The following is a 19145-nucleotide window of genomic DNA, read 5'->3' as shown; positions in this document are numbered from 1 at the left end:
AAAGACCCACACCATCCTGGCCACACACTCATCTCCCCGCTACCTTCAGGTAGAAGGTACAGGAGCCTGAAGACTGCAACTACCAGGTTCAGGAATAGCTACTTCCCCACAGCCATCAGGCTATTAAACCTGGCTTGGACAAAACTCTGAACATTAATAACCCATTATTTGTTATTTGCACTTTATCAGTTTATTTATTCATTTGTTTTGTAGTCAATGCCTATTATGTTCTGTGTGCTGAAGCAAAGCAAGAATTACATTGTCCTATCAGGGACACATGACAATAAACTTGAACTTGAACTTGAATATAAGCACAACATTTCATTGCACCCCGGTGTATATAGCAATAAACTAATCTGGTCTAATCTAAAAAAACTAAGCTTGATATTTGTGGCCACTTGGCTATGTATCTACCATGTGCTTTGTCAGCAGGTTATACCTATTGAGTATCTGGCCGTCTGCCATAGGCTGTCTGCACCCTATTCTGATGGATAGATCCAAAATCATTCAATCCTCACCATACATTCTTTTCCAATAAGCTGTGTAGCATGTTTCAAAACTAAGTCCGTTTTCCAAGCAAAATGGAAATAATATCCTCACAATGCTTTTTGACAGCATGCTCTTTAATTCTTCAGTAGTTTCTTCTCTAATTAAGTCAGATTTGGTGAATTTGTGGCAAATATGTAAGATGTCTGAGCTAATTTCAAGCCTGCAATATGTTGCCCTTATAATACATTCTGACTTTCTACTGTGAACAGTTTGGTATTTGTTATTTATTGCCATTAGGTGGCACTACCACCCTTGCTCTATCCTTACCCTCCTTTACAACTGCTCTGAACAGGGCTTTGGACTTTTTCATTTCCATTTCTCTTTCTTACGGAGATACATTTTGAGGCATTAGAGCAAATCGATTATTTTGGCTTTTTTGCCAATCTGTTAGTATCCACATTGATCTCTATGCTGAAAGGATGCTAAGACAAATGTGAATGGGTGGCACAGTGGCGCATCGGTAGAGTTGCTGCCTGAGATCCGAGTTTGATTCTGACTACGGGTGCTGTCCGTACGGAGTTTGTACTTTCTCCCTGTGACCACGTGGGTTTTTGTCCGGGTGCTCCAGTTTCCTCCCACACTCTAAAAGTGTAGCGATTTGTAGCTTCCATAAATTGTAAAATTGTCCCTAGTGTGTAGGATAGTGCTAGTGTACGAGGTGATCGCTGGTACGCGAGGACTTGGTGGGCAGTAGGGCATGTTTCCACGCTGTATATCTAAAGTCTAAAGTAAAGTCAGTTTCACTAATGCAACCGGAATAGCGAGCTGAAGCTACATTTGTATTATCCATTCATTTTATTCAAATAACGAATTGAACATCAACTGCGCAGGTCATACACCCACTGCAGTGAAACTGTAGACATTTGAACTTAAATGGGCATCAGTGTACCTAACCAGAGACTGTATTAAACCCTAAAGTCAGCCAATGAGCTTCACAACTGACAATCTTAATTTTGCTATCTGTTAAGTAAGCAGTTAAGTGCACAAACTTGTGAAGCAGATAACATGATTAATGCTGATACTTATTTATGGGAGCTACTGGATAAGCTGCTGAGCAGTCTTTTTGGGTAACTTTGATTAATTCACCCTCTGATGATGTTCCATTTGTGATGGAGAAGAACAGATTGGTGTGAAGTAATTCTATCATAATCGACAGTTAAGACATTAGCAAAAACTACTCCAGCCCTGAGAAACAGCTTTTCCTCAGCAATAGATTAATTGCAGCACAATTTTTTCATTCTCTCCCGATAAAACTTTGTCTCGATTTACATACTTCCTGCTATCGAACCTCCCCCCCCCCCCCGGTCATGACTGACCATGGGTGATGCATCCTAGTTGTTGGCTGCTTGCTCCAAACCTTGGCTGGAGCAGCGTCGCTTGTGGCTGAAGAGACCAATGCGGGAGTGACAGTCTCTGTGGCAAAGGTCACATTTGTGTGTGTGGTCTCTGGTTTGTTGAAGTTGCCGCGCTCCTTTCTGCGCGCCTGCTTGTCTGCTGCTGCATTCAACGGTTTCTCTTCCCCCGTTTTGAGATGTTGGTTCAGGGTACCTCTCCACCTCGTGTGGTCAGCTGCAAGGCTCTCCCAAGACTCCACATCGATGTCGAGCTCCTTCATATCTCTCTTGCAGACATCCTTGTAACGTAGCTGGGGGTGGCCGATGGTTCTCCTCCCAGATGTCAGCTCTCCATAGAGGATGTCTTTTGGAATACGGCCATCCTTCATGCGGTGGACATTGCCCAGCCTCAGTAGAGTGTACATACTGGGAAGGCCAGTGCAAGACAGGATCTCGGCGTTGAACTCTCTGTCTTGCCAGGATATGCCCAAGGCACGGCGGATGCTTCTAAGGTGGAAGGTGTTGAGTCTTCTCTCCTGCCTGGCATATGTTATAGTACCTGCCTCAACTTCCTCTGGCAGCTTGTTCCATATACTCACCATACTCTGATTATTTTTTTTGAGTGACTGAGGTATACTCATTTATATTTCTTGTATGCTTCTATTCCCCCTTTTTCCACACACAGTGGCCTATCCAACACTGTCATATACAATGTTGAATATTTCTAGCACCCTTGCATACAAATGTAGATTCAAGTGGAGTGTAGCATTAGAGAAGCTTTCACAACTTTAACAATGCAAATAACACATGGAATTCCTACAACTAAAAGTTGAATGAAAAGATTCCATGTCTAACCTTGTGGCTGACAAACAAATCCTGATCTACATTGGTGTTGAGTGATTGAAATGGTACTCAGCACTGGCACTGAAAAGCTGATTACCTATTTGTTTACCTATAATGAATTGGTGCCACACTATCAAAAAATTAAGCAGTTCTCTCCCTTGCCCCATCATGTGAAGCATGACTCTGTGCATCAGACCACTATGCTGGATAAAGAGAGATCTGATACACCTGATGCCCATTAGCAAGACAGTGGCTCAATAGCACACAATGGCTCTCTACGCTCCGCCTGATGCAGCCACACACGAAGGTTGCCCACCTCTTTGCAAAGTGTGGAGAGGTCTGCAAGGGTCCCTGTCACGGTTTATTCCGAACAGCTTCATCACAGAGGACCCTGTGATTTACGGACTGTTCCCAGGGACGCATTCAGAGACTGACATCAAGTGCTGCTGGAAGGTCATCAACTCGGTGAAAGACGCTCTTTGGTCTGCCCGAGCGTTGTTGACCACCCAGTGGAGCGAGATGTCCATCGGGGAATGTTGCCGACTGGCCCACTGCAGACTGCAGGAGTATGTGCTGGGGGACGCACTGAAGCTCGGTGCAGCCAGCGCCAAGGCTCGGTGGGGGAGGACCACAGTCTAGTGTCCTTCCACTGCTGGGGGGGGCAAGGTGTGGTGGAGACGTCCCTCAAAATAAGGGAAGGGATTCCACGCCAATGGACCACATGAGTGGCAAAGGTGTGGGATAAAATTGTGATTTGGGGAAACTATTGAATGTATGTATAGCCTCCGAGAATGTCGGATGGAGTTTTGTATGGATCATGTATTGTATATATTTATTTCTCGAATAAAGTATATTTGGAAATTTAAAAAAGGCTCAATAGCACACTTGCCATCAATAAAAGGATATCTATCGTAAGTATATATGCAAGGAATCATTGAAGCAGTTAAATTTAAAAGATCATTCAGGTTTCTCATTTTATTCTTTTAATGAAAGCAAGAATTATTTTAAAAATCTGGAGTGACAAAGGGAAGCTAAAATCTGGCTACATTGAATCAAGAAATCTGCATCTGAGTGCACACTTTGTTTCAACCCCCCAAAGATTATTTTTCTCTTCATCTTTGACTCGTGAATGTGGGTGAGTGAATACAGATAAATTGCCTCTGTTTAATGCTCAAGTGTAAAAGATATTGGCTATCAATGCTTATGTCATTCTTTCAAATTTAGAGTGGGTGGCTAGATTCTTCAGGGTTGTGTAATATTAAAATATACCTCCACATTTTTTTTGAGGTGGGGGAGGGGCAATTAGGACTGCACACAATACTCCAAGGTGAGAGGGTCAACGTTTAAAGGAGATGTGCGGAGGCAAGTTTTTTTAGTCAGAGGGTGGCGGTTGCATTGAACACGGTAAGGATGGTGCTGGAGGCAGGTATAATAGTGGCATTTAAAAGGTATTTAATATACCTTTTAAAAGGCACACATGGATATGCAGGGATAAGGATTATGTACAGGCTAATACGAGTTTGTCTTCACTTTACGTTCAGCACAGGCATTGTGGGCTAAAGGACCTGTTCCTGTGCTCTACCAGTTTGAGAGAATGTTTTTTAAAACATTCAAAAACATATCTCTCTGAAAAGAAAGCTGCCGTTTATAATGCATCGTTGCAGAATAATAGAATGTTAGCCTTATCTCAAGGACATGATTAAGAAGTGAGGTGACCAAGCATCAACTGTACACAGATCATCATCGGCTGGGATGATGAGCAATTTACCAGGGTTAATGGATGGAATTGAGGCGAAGGAATGGAGATGGAGATGAAGAAATGGAGATACAAGAAACAGCAGATGCTGTAACCTTGAGGAAAACCTGCTGGGAGAACTCTGAGGGCCAAAGAGCATCTGCGGAGGGAATGTACAGACCATGTTTTCGTGTAGGACCTTCTTCACACTGAGTCGGAAAAAAAGCTAGAAAAGAGAAATTGGTTTGGGACAAAGGATGGATAAAAAGGGTTTATGTCCCCTTTGAGTTTTGTATATTATGGCAGATAAGGGGCAAGGAAGATCCGAATACATGATTTTCTATTCATCTAGAAATTAATTACGGAAGATATAGAGGATGTTTCCTCTCTGTGCTAGGAATCGGGAGCAATTGGTAATAATACCTACAAATAGAATAAATCATGGTTGGTGTTTTCTGTTACATATGGAATAAAATATATATTAACCATAATCAACTGAGTAAGAACAGGAGCCAGTAGAGGGGCTGAGTGGCCTAATTGTGTCCTTGCTTCATAATGCGTTTTGTCCTCCTACATACCAAATAACTTACTGCAAAGGTTTCAGACAAGTTCATTAATTGGTAACGGGCAGAATGTCACACTTCTCAAACAATAGTGTTGAGAAATTAAATAATTATCTATGATGTGCTTGGGAGCCTTGATTAATAAAAATGAATGACTTGAATGGCTTTATTTTATATTAAGACAAGCTTTTTAACTGTTGCAGACGACGGTGTCAAAATTTAGTGGAACATCCCTTTTATAAGACATTTTTACTTTTATACCATAAGAAATAAAGACATAGCATTAAATTGTGGTTTAAAACAGTTGGAAAAATGTGCACTATGAATAAGTGCACTTCTAAGATTCTCTTCTAGACTTGTAGGATCAGAAAATTATCCCAATAATAAAATCGTCTTACTTATTTTCTTTAACATGCAGAGTTAAAAAGCAGTCTTTAAATATTTTGTGGATTTGAACCAACTTTCTGTGGTTTTGGATCCCATTACATCATAAGAAAAACCTTAATTTACTCAAGTGTCCATATATCAATATTGCTTTTTGGTCTCCATGGTCTGCAGCAATTTTTAAAAATATTAGTTTCATTCCCTACTTCCACATGTTTCCACCTGAATCAACTCCCAACAGCCTCCTTTCTGGCCTACACTCACCATTTTAAACTGCCAAAATGTCCGAGGCTAGTAATGCTAATCTTTACTTGTAATGTTATCCTTGCCCTTATTTCATTCCAATCCCTCTAACTTTTTCATCAAATTTATCTTGAGGTTTAAACCAGGTATGTTATAATACAAGAAACAACACATTTTATTACATATCAGCATCTTCATATTATTGATTAATTTTACATCCAAAGATTTTAATTTGTAGATTTAAGGATAAAGGGGAAATCCTTTAGGACCGAGATGAGAAAAACATTTTTCACACAGAGAGTGGTGAATCTCTGGAACTCTCTGCCACAGAAGGTAGTTGAGGCCAGTTCATTGGCTATATTTAAGAGTGAGTTAGATGTGGCCCTTGTGGTTAAAGGGATCAGGGGGTATGGAGAGAAGGCAGGTACGGGATACTGAGTTGGATGATCAGCCATGATCATATTGAATGGCGGTGCAGGCTCGAAGGGCCGAATGGCCTACTCCTGCACCTATTTTCTATGTTTCTATGCCATGTCAACCTTTATTAAAATATTATAGTAAGCAACTTTCTAAAGTTCTTATTTGACTACCTTTATCCGGTAAGCAACTTTCTAAGCGGCCTCTGCAGCCTGTCTTTTTTATTATTTTTTGACTACCTTTTTTTGTTATTTTATGTTGGGGTGTGTGTGTGGGGGGGGGCGGGGGTGGGGGTGGGAGGGGGGGGGGAAACTTTTGAATCTCTCCCTGCACTGGAGACCCGACCTTTTTCCAACGAGTTATATTTAGCGGTGGAGGAGCGCTGACTTTCCCACCATATTTAACTTGGGCTTTTTTTAAATTAACCTCCAGGGGTCCAAATGACAATTAAATAGACAATTGACTATTGACTATTGACTATTTTGTCCATTTTCCAGTTATATTTATTGACTTTCCCACCATATTTAACTTGGGCTTTTTTTAAATTAAAGATTTCTTCCCTAATTCATTCGAAATACATTTTTATTAAACCCTTCTCTTTTCTAAAACTCATGGATCTTTGGAAAATTCCTTCATTTTTCTCAAATTAAAAGTGATTTCCAAACCTAGATTAGGTGCATTTTTTCATATTTTACCCCGGTCTCAAACATATCCATTCTGATATCTTGTTTCCACCCCACAATGCAGTCTATTTGGCTTTCATTTTGAGCGTTGAGCTGATCTTGGTAAGATGTCACTATGTTGGTGTAATGGAACACGTTTTCTATCCAGTGCCAATAATGAGTGTTCCAGGTCAGTTGAAGTTCAGGCTGAGGTTGGAAGGAGTGTAAAGATCCTTACTGTATGTACCTGTGTTTCAAAATCTATTTTCTCGTGTATGTATTTGCTGTGTTTCAATCTATTTTCTCGTGTATGTATTTGCCAAAATAGTGTGGTACTGTGACAAGTTTGATCAGTTTTCATTCGTGGATCTGTTCCCAGAAGAAACTAAGCTGAAACTGTTGTAATTAAAATTTGAGTTCTTTACATCAAACAAGAGAGACAACTTCCGTCTGAGCAGCTTGTGTTCAGACCGACCTTAGACCTAAAGATATTGTTTATCTACTAAACCAGTCAATTATACTAAGCAAACCAAGCCATTTTCTTTTGCATTTTTTAAGTACCCACCCTGTCATCCATCATTATTGCTTCAGTGATATGTTCAGTTCAAATTCATGCTTTGCCATCATCAGAAGAAGCTCTGTGAGCACTTTTTTTTAATACATTGCAAATATACAGTCCTATTTGAATTACAGGCAGCTGTTTAGTTTGATGTAACATGGAGTCATAGCACATGGAAACAGATCCTTTGGCACAGCTCATCCACACTGACCAAGATGCCCCATCTAACCTAGTCCCAGCTACCCACATTTGACCCATAACCCTCCAAATCTTTCCTATCCACATACCTGTCCAAATGTCTTTTCAATGTTGTTATGGTACCTGCCTCAAGTTTTTTCTCTGGCAGCTCATTCCATATACTGTACCTACCACCCTCTATGTCTAAAAAGTTACCCCTCATGTTCCACTTAAATCCTTCACCTTAAACCATTACCCCTTCCTTTTTGATTCCCCTATGACAAAAGAGTATGTGCATTCATCCTTCTTATTCCCCTCATGATTTTATACAACACTATAAAAACAACACGCAACTTCCAATGCTCCTAGGAAAAAGTCCTAGCTCGCCCAACATCTCGTTGGCAACGTAGTTGTAAATCTTCTCTGCACTCTTTCCAGTTAACAACATATTTTCTACAAACAGGGTGACCAAAATTGAACACAATACTCCCAAGTGCAGCCTCATCTTTTTGGTTTGGTTTAGTTTAGTTTATTATTTTCATGTATGTATTGTCATCCCAGGGTACTTAAGGTGTTGGCTTTGGAAATCGTGGACTCATTGGTTAATGTTTAAGGAGGAACTACAGATGCTGGAAAATTGAAGGTAGACAAAAATGCTGGAGAAACTCCTGAAGGGAAACTCCTGCAGCATCCACGGAGCAAAGGAAAAAGGCAATGTTTCGGGTCGAGACCCTTCTTCAGACTCATTGGTGATCATTTTCTAATGTTCTATAGATTCAGGATCAGTTCCTGCAGATTGGAGCGTAGCTAATGTTTTCCCACTTTTTAGGATAGGCAGGAGAGAGAAAACGGAATTATAGACCAGTTAGCCTGACATCGGTGGTGGGGACGATGCTGCAGTCAATTATAAAAGATGAAATAGCAGCACATTTGGATAGCAGTAGCAGGATCGGTCCAAGTCAGCATGGATTTGCGAAGGGGAAATCATGCTTGATTAATCTTCTGGAATTTTCTGAGGATGAACTAGGAAAATGGATAAGGAAGAGCCATTGGATGTAGTGTACCTGGACTTTCAGAAAGCATTTGATAAGGTCCCACATAGGAGATTAATTAACAAAATTAGAGCACATGGTATTGGGGGTAGGGTGCTGACATGGATAGAAAATTGTTGGCAGACAGGAAACAAAGAGTAAGGATTAACAGAATGGCAGGCAGTGACTAGTGGGGTACCGCAAGGTTCGGTGCTGGTACTGCAGCTATTTACAACATATATATTAATGATTTAGATGAAGGGATTAAAAGTAACATTAGCAAATTTGCAGATGACACAAAGCTGGGTGGCAGTGTGAACGGTGAGGAGGATGCTATGAGGATGCAGGGTGACTTGGACAGGTTGGGTGTGTGAACAGATGCATGGCAGATGGAGTTTAATGTGGATAAATGTGAAGTTATCCACTTTGGTGGCAAAAACAGGAAGGCAGATTATTATCTAAATGGTATCAAGTTGGGAAAAGGGGAAGTACGACAGGATCTGGGGGTCCTTGTTCATCAGTCACTGAAAGTAAGCATGCAGGCACAGCAGGCAGTGAAGAAAGCGAATGCTGGCCTTTATAACAGTAGGAATTAAGTATAGGAGCAAAGAAATCCTTCTGCAGTTGTACAGGGTCCTGGTGAGACCACACCTGGTGTATTGTGTGCAGTTTTGGTCTCCAAATTTGAGGGAGTGCAGCATAGGTTAATTCCCAAGATGGTGGGACTGTCATATGTTGATAGAATGGAGCTTGGATACTCTGGAATTTAGAAGGATGAGAGGGTATCTTATTGAAACATTTAAGATTATTAAGGGTTTGCACACGCTAGAGGCAGGAAACATGTTCCCGATGTTGGGGGAGTCCAGAATCACGGGCCACAGTTTAAGAATAAGGGGTAAGCCATTTAGAACGGAGTTGAGGAAGAACTTTTTCACACAGAAAGTTGTGAGTCTGTGGAATTCTCTCCCTCAGAAGGCGGTGGAGGCCGGTTCTCTAGATGCTTTCAAGAGAGAGCTAGATAGGGCTCTTAAAGATAGCGGAGTCAGGGGATATGGGGAGAAGGCAGGAACGGGGTACTGATTATGGATGATCAGCCATGATCACATTGAATGGCGGTGGAGGCTCGAAGGGCCGAGTAGCCTACTCCTGCACCTATTGTCTATTGTCTATCAAGGTATAGTGAAACGTTTTATTGTTGCATGCTATCTAGTCAGCGTAAAGACTATACATGATTACAATTAAGCCGCCCATAGTGTACAGATGCAGGATAAAGGGTAACATATTTAGTGCCAAGGTAAAGTCCAATTAAGATAGTTCAAAGGTCTCTAATGGGGTATATGTAATGAGGTAGGTAATCTCCCAACTTCTTTTCTCAGATCCCTGACTAACAAAGGCCAACATGCCAGAAGCTGTTCTTTTCTCAGATCCCTGACTAACAAAGGCCAACATGACAGAAGCTGTCTTCAACCTTTTATTGCATTACATGAAGTGACTCAGGAAATATTGATCATGAAAAGTGAAAGTTACTTTTCTTTAAAGCTTGCTACATAGGGCGTTGTAGGATGGCATGGTGAAGCAGCGGTAGAGTTGCTGTCTCACAGTGTCAGAGACCCAGGTTTGATCCAGTTTACATGTACTGTCCACGTAATTTGTATGTTCTCCCCGTGACCTGCGTGGGTTGTCCCTGGGCGCTCTGGTTTCCTCCCACATTCCAATGATGTACAGGTTTGTCGGTTAATTGGTTTTGGTAAAATTTAAAATATCCCTAGTGTGTAGGATAGTGCTGGTGTACAGGGTGATCGCTGGGCGGCACGGACTCAGTGGGTCGAAGGGTCTGTTTCTGCACTGTATCTCTAAACTAAAGTAAACCATATTAAGCTGAAACTTAATCATTTGGATTAAGGAAACATCCTTGCATCATCAAGTCACATCAAGTCATTATATAGCTAGAAGGTGTGTGAATATTCAAATGTAGTAACCATTTTTTCCACAGCAAGATCACACAAACACACTATTTGCAGAAAGTTAATCAGCTAATGTGTAAATGGTGAGGTCGGGATGTCCCCAAATGTTTGCCCAGGAACAAAGGCCAGTATAGAAACATAGAAACATAGAAATTAGGTGCAGGAGTAGGCCATTCGGCCCTTCGAGCCTGCACCGCCATTCAATATGATCATGGCTGATAATAATAAGTGATGGATACTGTTTGGTTCATCATGGGCACTGACCTTCCCACCATCATAAGATCATAAGTGATAGGAGCAGAATTAGGCCATTTGGCCCATCAAGTCTACATGGCTGATCTATCTCTCCCTCCTAACCACATTCTCCTGCCTTCTCCCCATAACCTCTGACGTCGTACTATCTCTCTCTGCCTTGAATATATCTACTAACGGCCTCCATGGCATTCTGTGGTGAAGAATTCCGCTGACTGAATAAATTCCTCCTTATCTCGTTCCTAAGAGAATGTCCATCGAAGGGGGTCTATAGGAGGTTTCGCCTCAAAAAGGCAGCCAGCATTATCAGAGACCCACATCACCCAAGCCACACTCTCATTTAACCTCTACCATTGGGCAGAAGGTAGAGGAGTTTGAACATCTGATGTCCACTTTCAAGAAAAGCTTCCTCCCAACAGCCATCATGTTCTTGAACCCCAACTCCACTGCCAACTGTGTTGGTTACACCACCTCAGGCTCTTTTGCACTAAAACTGTTTTCTTTAATTTATTGAACTGTTTGTTTATTTTGTTACCTGTGAGTACAGTGTTTACAGACCTGTTGTGCCGCTACAGGAATTTCGCTGTTGCCTGTTCAGTACATGTGACAATTCAATTAAACACTTTTGACTCTTTAAAATAATGCCAGAACACTCCAATGTACAGCGAGACTCTGCTCCCATCAGTGCGGCACTAGTACAAGTGGGAAACGCGTTGCCTGTTATTTGATCCATTATTACAAGTGTGTCAAATTCTGCCAAGTTTGAGCCTGTATAAATAAATTTAAAAAATCAAGTGATACAGATAAAACGGATTAGCACCAAACGGAAAACCAATGTGCTGATACTCTTAAGGTCTGAATTAACATTTGTGTGCGCGGTTAAATTAATTGCTACTTTTTTTTCCTTATGCTCGAAGGTCATGTTGCTCTCGTGATAAGTTAATTTCAAATTTGTCCGTCTCCAACAATAAGCCCCGATGTGAAGAATTGAATTTCTTAAATCCTAGGTTTGCCAGATGCTGAAATGTATACGCGTTTCGGGGATAGATAGATCATGACAGCGAAATGCCTGGCAATGGAAAGGCTTTGACTTCCGTTCTCATCTGACAGGATGATGTGAATGTGTGTGTAGTAGGCAATGTGGCGTTTACTCCGTGGTCGGCGCTACTTGAATCCTTCAATCTAAGATGCACACTTCATGAGCTGAAGAATCGGCCATGCCAGGAGCCCTTTGCGGGACGTGTTGTTTCATCCGTGTACGCGCCCCGGCCAGGTCGACCTGCAGAGTGTTGCATTGCAGTGGAAACTGAGTGGAAATCGTCAGGACGGATCCGCTTGGAGTGGGTGAGGTGCGATGCAGTGATTTTCCTGCAGCTGTCCCGACACTACCAGTAAAGCAAGCATGAAATCATAGCGTAAACCAAGGAGTACCGACACCGTATCAGACTGCTCGCAAACAATTAAGAGCTTTGAATGTGTACAGGCTAATGACACAGTGCGAGGTGCAGTTAACTGAATACTTTAAACCCGGTGTGCCATTATTTCTAAACTCTAAGCAATCTTGATTGTTTTAGTTTCTGCTTGAAATCTTGATTAATTCGTTCACCTGATTTAATTTAATGAAGAAATCTGGAAAACTCTACCCTTAGAATGATTTCTCCAATAGGTTTTCTATAATTTATGGATTATTCTAAAATCAAAAATAGTACAATAATGCTGCAATTTCGCAGCCGGTGCTACATTGCTTTATTAATCATCTCCGTTGCACAGTCGAATATTTAGGGGAATTTTATTTTACGTAGTCGATACTTTTTTAAAATGTTCTGAATTACTGCCGATTTCATTGTAGATGTCTCTGTAATATTTTGTATTTTGCTTGTGCAGCTGTTAATAGTTTGAATTACAAATGATTAAAGACACTAACACTGCTCTCTATGCTAAGCCGCTGCTGTGAATGCATCTCTGTGCAGTCTTGTATAAAACCCTACTGTTCTGCTGGAGGGAGTGTATTGTGCCTTATAGCTGTGTTTGTTAAAAGGACCAGACTGATGCATGCTCTGTGGCGTATTATAAACTGTGCTAAACCAGGTCACTAACGTTGATTGTGCTGCCTGGAACTTGAGATGCAAGCTCAAATTTAGGTACAAAAAGGGCTCTTCTGAAGCAGAAAAACTGTACAATTAGAGGCTCCCTCGGCAAAAACACTGCAGACCCATTAGTAGCACAGTTGACTGGGACCAAGGTAAAGCAAAACATTCATATTCAGTGAACTGTGCTTTTATTTTTGGGGAAAAAACCTTGTATAACCATTTTTCAGCTGTTAGATTCCTTTACCAAGTGTAATTAATGTCATTTTCGTTTTGAATACTAATGCAAAGATAAAAGCAGATTAGTATTTATTTGAAGATGGACACAAAAAAGTGGAGTAAACTCAGCAGGTCAGAAAGCATCTCTGGAAAAAAGGAATAGGTGATGTTTTGGGTCAAGAATTTTCATCAGACTTAATTATTTTCTTTTGTTGAATTCCCATTCTTTCAATTGCTGGAGTGTAAATATTGATAAAGTAAAGCTCATCTCCAGAGATGCTGCCTGTCCCGCTGAGTTACTCCAGCTTTTTGTGTCTATCTTCGGTTCCTTCTTACACAGTTCATTCATGACACCGTGTATGTTGTAAATCATTACAACTTTATTTTTTCTCTGTTGTAAATTACAGGTGGATAAAGGAAGATGTACAGCACATTTAGTCCCCCAAAAGAGCCCGGCCCCAGCCTCTCTGATGTGCACCAATATGGTCAATGGTTAGCAAGCAGGCATGAAGCTAGTTTATTACCAATGAAGGAGGACTTGGCTCTTTGGCTGACAAATTTATTAGGTAAGATTACAAAAGTATTGACGTGTTTGATTAAAACAATTTAAAATGTTAGCAGCCTTCGGCTTTTTCATAGTGGTGAAAGTTATGAAGCAACTGAACAGGGCTTTCGAGGAATAGTATCTGGTTTGGTGACGTAAAAGAAAGAAAAGAAGTGCATTTCCTTTGCACCTTCCACAACTTCAGCATGTCCAAAAGTGGTTTGCAGCCAATGGAGTACTTTGGATGTGCAGTCACAGAAGTAATGTGGAAACTTGGCACAGCAAGCTTCCACCTAGAGTAATGTGAAAATGATCAGATCATTTGTTTCTAGTGATGTTGACTGGAGCACAAATATTGGCCAGGATGTACATTGGCAAAGACACCAGCAATAACTCTACTGTTCCTTGAAAATACCATGCAATTTAAAATTAACCTTAGGAGGAGCAGGCAGGGTCCTCCTTTATCATCTCCTTTAATGGAAATCACCTCTGGTACTGACTTTGAATGTAAACAACATAAACTGTTAGATAGGAAATGACAGTACCATCTTGTCTGTTCCCTCGCTAGATGGTCTTTTCACAGACGTTTTAGTGAACTGATCGTGGACAACTTTAGTCAGAGGGTGGTGAATCTGTGGGATCCATTGGCACAAATGGATGTGGAGGCCAAGCCATTGGGTATTTTTAATCCCCCCCCCATTGACGAACTGTACACTGCAAGGCCCAGGACCTTTAGGACCGAGATGAGAAAAACATTTTTCACACCGAGAGTGGTGAATCTCTGGAACTCTCTGCCACAGAAGGTAGTTGAGGCCAGTTCATTGGCTATATTTAAGAGGGAGTTAGATATGGCCCTTGTGGCTAAAGGGATCAGGGGGTATGGAGAGAAGGCAGGTACAGGATACTGAGTTGGATGATCATTTGAATGGTGGTGCAGGCTCGAAGGGCTGAATGGCCTACTCCTGCACCTATTTTCTATGTTTCTATGTTTCTACGCAATAACCAAAAATCTGTAGCCTCCTTCTGCTCTGGTATTTTGTTGAATTCACATGTTTAAACAATAATGTTTTATTATTAATGTTTTATGTGTCATTCCTAACTGTCACTTTATGTCGGTGTCACTTGCGGGCGGAGCACCAAGGCAATTCCTTGTATGTGAATACTTGGCCAATAAACCTATTCATTCATTAAAGTGGAGATTGACAGGCTCTTGATTAGTACAGGTTTTCAAAGGTTACTGGTGGAAGGTAGGAGAGTGGGGTTGAGAGGGAAAGATAGATCTGCATTGATTGAATGGTGTAGACTCGATGGGCTAAATGGTCTGCTTATGAACTGCTCTCCCTACCAATGCCCTTCTACATGGTTTTTCCTATGATACCAAAATGTCTAGGTGCCACAGTTGACAAGGTTCTCTGGTTGGTTGGTCTGCAGTTATTGCTGTTTCATAATTATTACTTGTACTCGGTGATCTATCTGCTCTGCACACTTAATGTGCTGAAGGATGGGCCATGCCAGGAGTCCTTTGTGGGAACCACTGCTTGATCCATTTATGCGTCCCAACATGGCCAATCTGCAGGGTGTTGCATGGCAGGAGAAACTGGGTGAAATCATGAGGACAGATCTACAAATATGGCTGTAGGTGGATTGCTCCTAGCAGAGTTTCATATAGCTCTTAGAATCAAGGGATTTGGGGAGAAAGCAGGAACAGGGTACTGATTCTGGATGATTAGCCATGATCATATTGAATGGGGGTGCTGGCTCGAAGGACCTAATGACCTACTCTTACACCCAGTCTCTATGTTTCTAACCCTTGGGCCATTTCTGTATAACATACCCTTGACCATATCTAGGATAGTCTCGGAATAAAAGAACTTGCCTTCAGAAAGGAAATGAGGAGGAATTTCATTGCCACAGATGGATGTGGAGGCCAAGTCAATGGATATTTTTAAGGTGGAGATTGATAGGTGCTTGATATTTAGGGTGTCAGTGGTTGTGGGGAGAAGGCAAGAGAATGGGGTTAGAAGGGAGAGATAGATCAGCCATGATTGAATGGCATAGACTTGATGGGCCGAATGGCCTAATTCTGCTTCTTCGATTTATGTTAATGACCTCTTTGTGTGATCCAGCAGAAATGCATGAAGAGCTATCCTGCAGATTCTAAGTTAATTTTCAGTATTGACTGTAAAACCTTTGAGTCACTGGCATCAGTGATTATCTTTTCTTTAATAACTGGTGATCTACATTCCATATTAAAATATATACAAATATCAGTTGAACAAAGATCATTAAAATTAATAATTCTAGTGTCTATTTAATACTATTGAAATGTACCAGATGATTTGGTCCTGATGACTACAGGTATACCTTCTAATGTGTGTCTCTCTCTAACCCTGATATCAATGAGCAAAACTATTAACTACTGCAATATTTAGCCCTAACTGGTTGGATTCTGTGGATTGTAATGAAATGATTTCTGAAGAAGAGTCTCAACCCGAAACGTCGCCTATTCCTTCTCTCCATAGATGCTGGCTCACCTGCTGAGTTTCTCCAGCGTTTTTGTCTTCCAAATGATTTCCTACAATATTTTACGATCATTTTTGTTTCTTCTTATCCTTCTTTCACATTTTCTAAAAACATTGTAATTCAGGACATGTTCATATCAATAATCAATCAATGTGTTATTTGAATGAAGATGTATTATGCATACCTGTTGCTTGATAAATATATTTTAAGCTTTGGTCAAACATGAGATAAAGTGTAGGAAGGAACTGTAGATGCTAGTTTATACTGATGATAGACACAAAATGCTGGAGTAACTCAGCAGGACAGGCAGCATCTTTGGAGAGAAGGAATGGATAATGTTTCAGGTCAAAACCCTTCTTTGAAGTTTTGGGGGAAAAACTTCAAACTTTCCATTCGTTTCAATGAAGTGTTATATTTTAATCAACAGGAATGAACTTTTTATTTGACCCAAATGTAAATAGTTTCAACCTGCAATTAAATGTACATGTGAGTATTTCTTGTAATTGTTTGGTCAAGAAACACATTAATCAGCAGTATCCGGCAACTTAATTTGTTGCAGACAAAAGTGCTGGAGAAACTCAGCGGGTGCGGCAGCATCTATGGAGCGAAGGAAATAGGCAACGTTTCGGGCAACGAAATAGGCAAACATAAAGCTTTCTTCTCCCCCGTACAATCTGTCTGAAGAAAGATCTTGATCCAAAACATCACCTATCCATGTTCTCTACAGATGCTGTCTGAACTGTTGAGTAAAGGGCCTGTCCCACCTGGGCGTCATTTGCGCGTCACGCAAGTGGTGCGCGAAGATTTTGTGAATCCCCAAATCCTGGGCGCTGCGTGCGACCGCGCGTCACTGCCTACGCCACCACGCCTCACCAGGCATAATACACGCCATGCGCGCATCACGTGCACATCACGACACGCGCGTCGTGTCGTGCGTCGTGACGTGTAAATGATGTTGCGTAAATGACGTGCAATGACGCCCAAGTGGGGCAGGCCCTTTACTCCAGCACGAGGTTGTAATGTCCATAGTAAGCTTTTTTTTATAGATAAATAAACAAATAACTGGCAGTAATCGGCATAATATTCTTTATTGAAGGTTTTAGCTCTCAACTAAATAGCAGTGTCTTGTGCCTACAGTTTACCTCCTCGTAACACGATTCTTAACCTATCTCTTAAAGGGACAAGTACACACTGCACTGCTTCTCCTTTTGTGGAAATGTAGCAAATAACATCCCAATGCATACCATTAACAATTCATTTAGATAAAACTATAATCAGTTAATTATTTATATTGATATATGGTTGCAAATTCAACTAATTATAAATACATTCAATCGCTTTGTCATTCTTCTCTGAACTCTTCACTGCAAGCTGTTCTTGACGTCTTTGAAGTATCCACTCCATGTGGTAATAACTCCAGTCGATCTCCTCACTAGGTGGGCTTCATGTGCACCTGGCCACATGACTTGCTCTGCAATTGTTACTTCAATATAAGTGACTTTATAATCAGAAATACATTTCATGTCTTGATCACCTGTGTATATTAAACTTTTCACTAAATTTGGTACAGGCTACATTCTTATCAGTACCTACAGGAGTTACTATTATACCTCATTTAGTACGTAGTTGAATGCCATGAACTTAGTTGCAATAGTTCCTACAATTTTGTTTTCAAACTCTCCGTCCTTGTGCTTTTGTTTTCACAACTTCTTGCAACTTGACTTTCTCATCAGCTGTTTGTAGATATTGGGTCTAGCCTCCGTTTTGGAGTCCCCTCTTGAAGTCCAAGAGTCACAGCCTTTCTGTATCAACTCCATTGTTTTCCTCTCTACCATGACATGGTATGGACCTAAAGTGGGCAAATAGGATTAGTATAGATGGGCAAAAAGATCAGCATGGATGTGGTCGGCTGAAAGGCTTGTTTCTGTGCTGTACAATTCTGTGACTGATTTCAGCCTGTCCTGTTGCAGTCTGACATGTTTGGCAGACATTAATAAGTCGACATATTGTGATATCCTTCAAAGAATCGTTACAGCTTTTGAACTGCTTCCACATTCCCAAAAGAGAAAGTTATACTTGATCGGAACTTCAATTGCCCAGTCATAAATTCTGTAAATAGTAAAAGTCTTTTGGGCACTGAACCAGCACAGTCTCATCTTCTTTGCCATTAGTGTCTGTGCCAATCGTAGACATTACTACCTTGCTACAGAATCTGTTGCGTTACATCTTTCCCATGGATTCTTGCAACTGTGCAGCTGTACATTGGCTGTCCTGTGTTGGCCAAACTGATTGCAGAATCTTCCTCTGTTTGCTATCAAGGTTTGTGAACAGTCCCGCTGTTATGTAATTGCCAAATCACTATGAAAGTGCTTCATTACTCAAAATAGATTAACCTCTGATCGCTGGAGTCAAAATGCCATTTCCTCCAAAATATCTCATTTTTGTCTAATTTTCTATCTAGCTTGTTTCTTTCTGGCCCATCTCCCAATTGTTCAGTGCTTCTGCAATTGGTACAATTAGGGTCCGAGTTGAGGAACCCTACAGGGATAGGCTCCACATAACGTCAATAGACAATAGGTGCAGGAATAGGCCATTCGGCCCTTCGAGCCAACACTGGTTTCCTCAGCTCCTTTCTAAATGGCTTACCCCTTGTTCTTAAACTGCTGCCCCTGGTTCTGGATTCCCCCAACATCGGGAACATGTTTCCTACATCTAGCGTGTCCAAGCCCTAAATAATGTTATATGTTTCAATAAGATCCCCTCTCATCTTTGTAAACTCCAGAGTATACAAGCCCAGCCGCTCCATTCTCTCGGCATATGACAGTCCCGCCATCCCGGGAATTAACCTTGTAAACCTACGCTGCACTCCCTCAATATGTCGGTAAGTCAGGGAGCAGTACAACTCACAAACTGGCCCTTTGACCCACAAAGTCTGGGCAGACCATCAGCCACCTGCTTACACTAATCCCCATATTTATTCTCCTCACATTCCCATCAACCTCCCCCATTTATCTGCAATTGGGGATGGTTTTCATTGACCAGTCAACCTACCAACCTAC

General features: G+C 41.2%; 1 protein-coding gene across 6 annotated transcripts in view; it reads left to right on the top strand.

Moving 5' to 3' along the window:
- The window catches only part of LOC129705567 (growth arrest-specific protein 2), a 98136-nt gene that overhangs the window by 5031 nt on the left and 73960 nt on the right, over nucleotides 1-19145 (top strand). The window contains exons 1-2 of one of the 6 annotated variants that reach the window (XM_055649162.1): nucleotides 11459-11566; nucleotides 13427-13585. In XM_055649162.1, coding sequence (XP_055505137.1) covers nucleotides 13441-13585 — 145 coding nt within the window. In that variant the 5' untranslated portion in view covers nucleotides 11459-11566; nucleotides 13427-13440. Of the gene's footprint in view, nucleotides 1-11458; nucleotides 11567-11807; nucleotides 12063-12125; nucleotides 12244-12744; nucleotides 12956-13426; nucleotides 13586-19145 lie in introns of those variants that run through there. The other 5 variants (XM_055649159.1, XM_055649157.1, XM_055649161.1 and 2 more) reach the window with 5 other exon arrangements.

The sequence above is a fragment of the Leucoraja erinacea genome, chromosome 18 (genome assembly GCF_028641065.1).
Source record: "Leucoraja erinacea ecotype New England chromosome 18, Leri_hhj_1, whole genome shotgun sequence".
Classification (NCBI taxonomy): Eukaryota; Metazoa; Chordata; class Chondrichthyes; order Rajiformes; family Rajidae; genus Leucoraja; species Leucoraja erinaceus.
Note: the sequence above shows the minus strand (reverse complement) of the source record. Positions and strands in the feature narration are given on the sequence as shown.